Raw genomic sequence first — 6,000 nt, 5'->3', positions numbered from 1 at the left:
AAAGTTCGGTGCACAAGAATATACAGAGATAGTTGCAGAATGAAATAACAGTGATAAAAATTAACAAATTCACATTTTTATTCTCTTTTTAGCCATAATGAGACCAAAATGACAATGATTGTGTCAACATTTGAATAATTTTAACATACAATACAGTATTTTTGATGCTTGATTTCAATAACTATCCACAGTAGTAGTGAGGATTTATATGTTTGTTATTGCAATTTGGATCGTATCTATTTACATGAATATTACATAGTTGAGCTATAGAAAGCATTTTTTCTGAGAAAAGGAGATGTAATTCCTGTCAAGTTTTGAAAGATCTACTAAATTATTATAACAAGATCTGTCAAAAGACTAAGTTTCCATCGAGTCCACATTGCTTCTTTGATACATCTATCATCATCAATATTATTGCTAAACAATTCAAATCTTGCTGTCATCCAAGTTTTGATCAGGAAAAAATGCGTCATATAGAGAAGTATATGGCTTCTCATCTCAACTTCAAACCAAACAAACAAGAGTATTTGAATGCCACTGGGAACGTACAGAAGTATACATTATGAAGAAATTCTCTAAAAAGTATCAGATTGTTGCTGATTACTTGATATGGAAGATAATAAAAAAATTGACAACTCTATACTTTATCACTCATATAATTATTATTATATAGTTTTCGAGAATTAACGAAAACGTCTGAGGAGACTGGGATCGAATAATCAGATTATTTCTATTTGAAAGTGTCCAAGATTTATTTGGAAAAGTAAAAAAAGTGATTTTTGAAAATTATTAAAAGAAAGTGATTGAAAAGTTTTTAATGCAATACAATATGTCTGAAATGACTCATATCAACGCTATTTCCTTTCGCTTTATTATCTCTTCAAGAATAAAAAACTGTTTTTCTATATGAACGTTATTATATAACTCTCACTGGCATTCTTACCTTTGTAGTATACCTCCTTGTACATACTGGGACAATACTTGGCTCCTGCCTGAAATGCAAACGGACAATAATGTGATTCAATGTTCATGATAATTCAATGTTCAATGCTTCTGGATGAAGATGCTTCAAAAATGAATTTTAGTAGAGGAGACGTGAAAATTTATTAAAATAATGGAATTTAGTATAACTATAAACCAACTTAGACTGTTTAATAATAATCAACCCATGACTATCAGGAAACTTCTCCATTTTTTCTTATAAACATTCAATTGAAATATCTCCCCCAAATATATACTGCATCTTCTCCTTTGGATACAGAAAAGACTTTTGGGATACGCCTCAGGTAACACTGAACGAGAACTGCAGAGGTTCTCCACAGCCATTCCACTGATGAGAGAGCAAGAAGCCTTGGCTTGAATTCGGAATGAATCACGAGATGTTTTTTGGGAGTGTCTCGACTAGTAAGGGCAAGCCTGACTGGAGATGTGGGTAGCCGGGTATTGGTCATTGAACGACCTTTGTCCCGATGCTTGTGATAAAAACCCGATAAGGTGAGGCATTTGGCTTCCGCAATGATCCCACAAAGTGCATTGAATGCTATTGTTGGTGTAATGGTCTGGAAAGAGCTGAACACTTCTTGCTCTCGATCGACTCTGCATTAATAAGGTTTGTTCGGTTCAGTAAATACGGCGTTACCATTGCTAAAGTCATGAGAATACTTCAAAGTGTTCTAGAGGCGTAACAAGTGAATCAATTATCATGATGGGACGTTGAAAGAATGATTAAAAAATGCCTTAACTCCATAGACCCATTTTATACTGTGTGATAAAATGATTCTTCCTAATATCATATGTATGGTATAAGAGACGATTGTATTGGTATTTCACATGAAAAGATAGATATCGTACAGAAATCCTTCTTGTCAGATTGATTAATTTTTTGACTCATTACTAATTGTTATTGAAATTCCATGAGCAGCATATTTTAGATTGCTGTTGTCTTTTCGTAAATCCTTTGCTGCCATTTTTCATTTTTGATTGATGGGTTGCATTTCTCCTGATTTCTACATAAATAGAATGAATCTATGCTATGTTATAACAGAAGAATGAAAGTCAATTTTCAACTAGTAATAAACATTGATATTAGCAATATTACATGTTCATAAGACTACGAAATTATTCTTCGAATGCAGAGTGTAGTAAATCAAAAATGTAGGATTATTGATGGTGTCGGTGGAATGAATCCAATGTTCAAAATGCTCTTTGGAATTGAGTTCTGATATTCAGAGCTCGAAGCGTAAATGATTTTCTTCCAATGTTTTGAACTGTCTGTCAATAAAATTTCTTAGTTGATGCATTTCGGCTTTCCATAGAAGTGAACCTATATAAAATACACTAACGATAAATTACCATCAATTGAGATCTTTAAGCGATTGAAATATGATAGTACTGTAATTCACAACACCTAATTGATTGTGGTTATATCGAGACGCATGTAAGAAATTGAAAATGTATGTAGAAGGTTTATAGAGTGAATCTTTCATTTGTCTACAGGAAAGGGAGTAAAAATGTTATAGTTACACCGAATCATTGATTTTCAGATTCTATTCACTCCCGTATCTGCGAAGCTATCCTTTACTACATACTATACTTCTTGATGTCTCAGTAGAGCAAAACTTTTTGAATAAGTTCTCCATCACTGTCAGGGTGATATGTTAACTCCAATAAAACTTGGTAGCCTGCCTACAGAAAATCAATAAATTGAGCAGGTCGTGCCAAAGTTTTTCCTTGTATTTGGAGGTGAATTTCATGATCTATTATAACATAAATAATTTCTTGATGTACTTTGAATCCAGTATTATGCAGAGAAATGGTCATGCTGTGCTGAAGAATACTCTATTAGCTGTAGGCTACTTTATGCCCGTATAATGCTTTTCTATCAAATTTCATTTTAAAATTATTCTTGCTCTTGAAACCTAATATTCTACCTTCCAAAATAGGAGCTTTGAAAAGTTTAATAGAAAAATCGAGTTATAAAACATAAAATTATATGCAGCTTAATATTGATAATAGATTTTTGTTGATTTTGTCATGCTCTATTCCTGTTGATTCATTTAGCTTGCAGTTCTGCTTGTATGATCCCAATATGTATGTTTCCAACCAATAATGATATTACTGAAATAGGCCTAAAATCTTGTGCTGAGTTATACTATAGAATAATCGGGTAAACCTATCTCAATGGGGTCATGGAATGGTCATGCGGGAAAACAATACAACTGCAAGACCCTTTGGCAGGTAGATTTATTTCGAGGATTTCTATTCCCGTGGTCTGTAGAGGTACATTGACGTTATAATTTCTAACTATTGGATAGTATTTACATTGTAGCTCTTGGTGTAACATGGGGCTCCTGCAAATTTAATCAAGATGCTACAAATATCTAAGCCGTGAAGCCATATATCAGTTTTCATCAACGTACAATCTAATGGCGAAGCAAAGGATATGCCTGTCGTGTGGTTATAACCAAACCCAATCAAATGTGAAGTTGTATATCAATATTAAGCAACATGAACAGAGTTGCAATAATCAATGTGAAATCAGTTTCATTTTGCGGACCAGAACGCTGAATTTTGGATTATTGAGAATTTCTCTTATGTCACTAGAACTATTTCAATGGGGGCAGAAGCTGACCTATTGTGACTATAGGCATGGGTTGACAGTTATTGTTTCCCATTCCATCAGTGTTGAAGTAGGAGTATTGTTGCCCCTTGATCATTCCAAGGCCCCATTGAAATAGGTTCCACCCAAATAAGCATACATGGATGAATAAGAGTATACTGTACACCTCTATGCTCTTTCTGTGATAATACATTATTTGGAATTTCGGATGCTATAATGAACTGACGGTAGATCGTGTATGATTGTTGATCGCAGTGATTGTTAATATTATTTTATTGTTCACTGTTAGTTATTGTGAATAATATTCATTATATAATTATTGTGAATCATCGATTATTAATGTAAAATATTGTTTAACTTTCAGAAAATAGTATTATAAAATTAAGCAAAAACAATATTTTATTACTCTTGTAGATGAGAAAAATAAAATAAGATACAAATTGGGATAATTATCTAGCATAATTGAAAAAATATATAAATTTCACTTTCAAATCCAATTTTATCGATATTCACATAATGACTCCTCAAACATTAATTATTGTAACCCATTTGAAGTATCGGATATCCTATAGATGAAAATCAATTGAATTATTGTAGAGGATAAAAAATCACTATACTTTTACTTATACAGTACAGTATTGTGAGATATTCTGCCATTATTATCCTAATAATACTCCTTGTATGACTGTGTTGTGATCACTGTTGAACAGTAGCTGCACATGTATCAATAGCATGGCTTTCTCCTTTCAACATTCAACAATCAATAGAATGTGAACGATGTTGTTGTGAAGGGGTGGTATGACACGGTAATCAGAGATGTTCTCCGCCTGCGAGGTTGCAACTCATGCTTCACCGATAACAGGGCTGACTTCGATCAGGAATTATGCAGGGGACAGTCGAAGCATGCTTATTTCCATAATTGAGATAGAATCAAATCATATGCATTATTCATCAAACTGTGCCGTAATTAATTTTTTTGGACCGGCTGCACTCGATCGAACAGAAAGAGAGCAAGAGAGACCTCAGAACAGCCGTAGGTTTTGGTCCCTGCATTTTTCAGGTCGAATGGTGAAATTGAATAGTATTAACATACAAATAAGCTGGAAACGCAAAATAGAGCAATCGGTATTCTGGGGGACCATCGTGACACATTAGCCATTTCACTGCATTTGCCAATTCGCCATTTGCAGATTTCTAATCGGGGTCGACCTCGTCAGAGTGGTTGTTGCCTACTGCCGCTTTGACATTACAAATTACCAAAAGTGGTAGAACGCTTCATTTGTGTCAGTAGGTATGAGTACTCATTGAAATAGGAACATCAACATTATCCTATTGCGGTCATTGTAGCAACAATTTGACTAAGAGCAAACGGAAATCAACTGAAAAATTCCTCTATTCATTCCATTTCATAAAAGTCAGCATAAATTATTTCTGAATGAGTACCCTACTGAGTTCATGCAAAAGTATATCTATATTTTCGCCCATAGATGTACCATAAATACGGAATATGAAGATGTGTAATAATGAGTTTTGTGTAATACACATTTAGAAATAAAGAAGTTGAGATCTCTTCATAATATAACTAGAAGGTAACCTGTGCTTTGCACCGGGGGAAATTTGGTGTGAAATAATGCAATCTCCTTATGTACAGAAAATATAAAACAATTGATAATAATTATTTATCATCTTGTTGGGAGTATGACCCCCAATACCAGAATAGTATAGTCTAATCACAGAAAAAAGAAGAATAATGTGTTCTCTCCCCTCAGTGGTATGATATAATATGAACTAGGACACTGGAGACAGACATATTTGAGATGATATTATAGATTGTGACACGTCTCGACTGGTTGTTATAACTAATCTAACTTATGAATGGAATGCATTTTACTCACTTGCTTAACGTTGAAGTCAATGTTTGTGCGTAGTGGACGGTGGTGAAGGGGTTGAGGGGGACGACAATTGTTCCCCAAAGGTGCTTTTGGGTGCTTCCCACTACCTTGCATCAGTCGTCGAAGAGAGTGCAACTGAAACAAGAAAAAACCAATGATTCAAATATCATAGTCATGAAATTTGAAAGGGTACTAGCATAGAGAAACAATAGCGTAAGTAGATATCCCATGGTACAGGGCGTTTATGTCGCAACTTTTACTGTTATCTCAAGCCGATTACTGTTGATTATTGTCGAATTTTACTGTTTCGTTGGGGTGAGAGTATATGAACGGCACAATATGAGAGACTACCAGCGTCACACAGCTTCTCGGGAAAGAATTACATGAACTATGGGCTTGAGATAACAGTAAAAGTTACGACATAAACGCAGTATACTATGGGATATCTACTTATGCTATTGTTTCTCTATGGTTCTAGCTACTTCTTAA

The 6,000-nt window shown here is 34.2% G+C and overlaps 1 protein-coding gene across 1 annotated transcript in view; it reads right to left on the bottom strand.

Annotated features, from left to right (window-relative positions):
- Window positions 1–887: 887 nt before the first annotated feature.
- The window catches only part of LOC111051918 (carbonic anhydrase-related protein 10), a 117,050-nt gene continuing 111,937 nt past the window's right edge, over window positions 888–6,000 (bottom strand). The window contains exons 8-9 of the mRNA XM_039424594.1: window positions 5,515–5,646; window positions 888–992 (exon numbers count right to left, since the gene is read on the bottom strand). Of these exons, the coding sequence (XP_039280528.1) occupies window positions 903–992; window positions 5,515–5,646 (222 nt within the window). The 3' untranslated portion in view covers window positions 888–902. The remainder of the gene's footprint in view (window positions 993–5,514; window positions 5,647–6,000) is intronic.

This window comes from Nilaparvata lugens, chromosome 3, assembly GCF_014356525.2.
Source record: "Nilaparvata lugens isolate BPH chromosome 3, ASM1435652v1, whole genome shotgun sequence".
Classification (NCBI taxonomy): Eukaryota; Metazoa; Arthropoda; class Insecta; order Hemiptera; family Delphacidae; genus Nilaparvata; species Nilaparvata lugens.
Note: the sequence above shows the minus strand (reverse complement) of the source record. Positions and strands in the feature narration are given on the sequence as shown.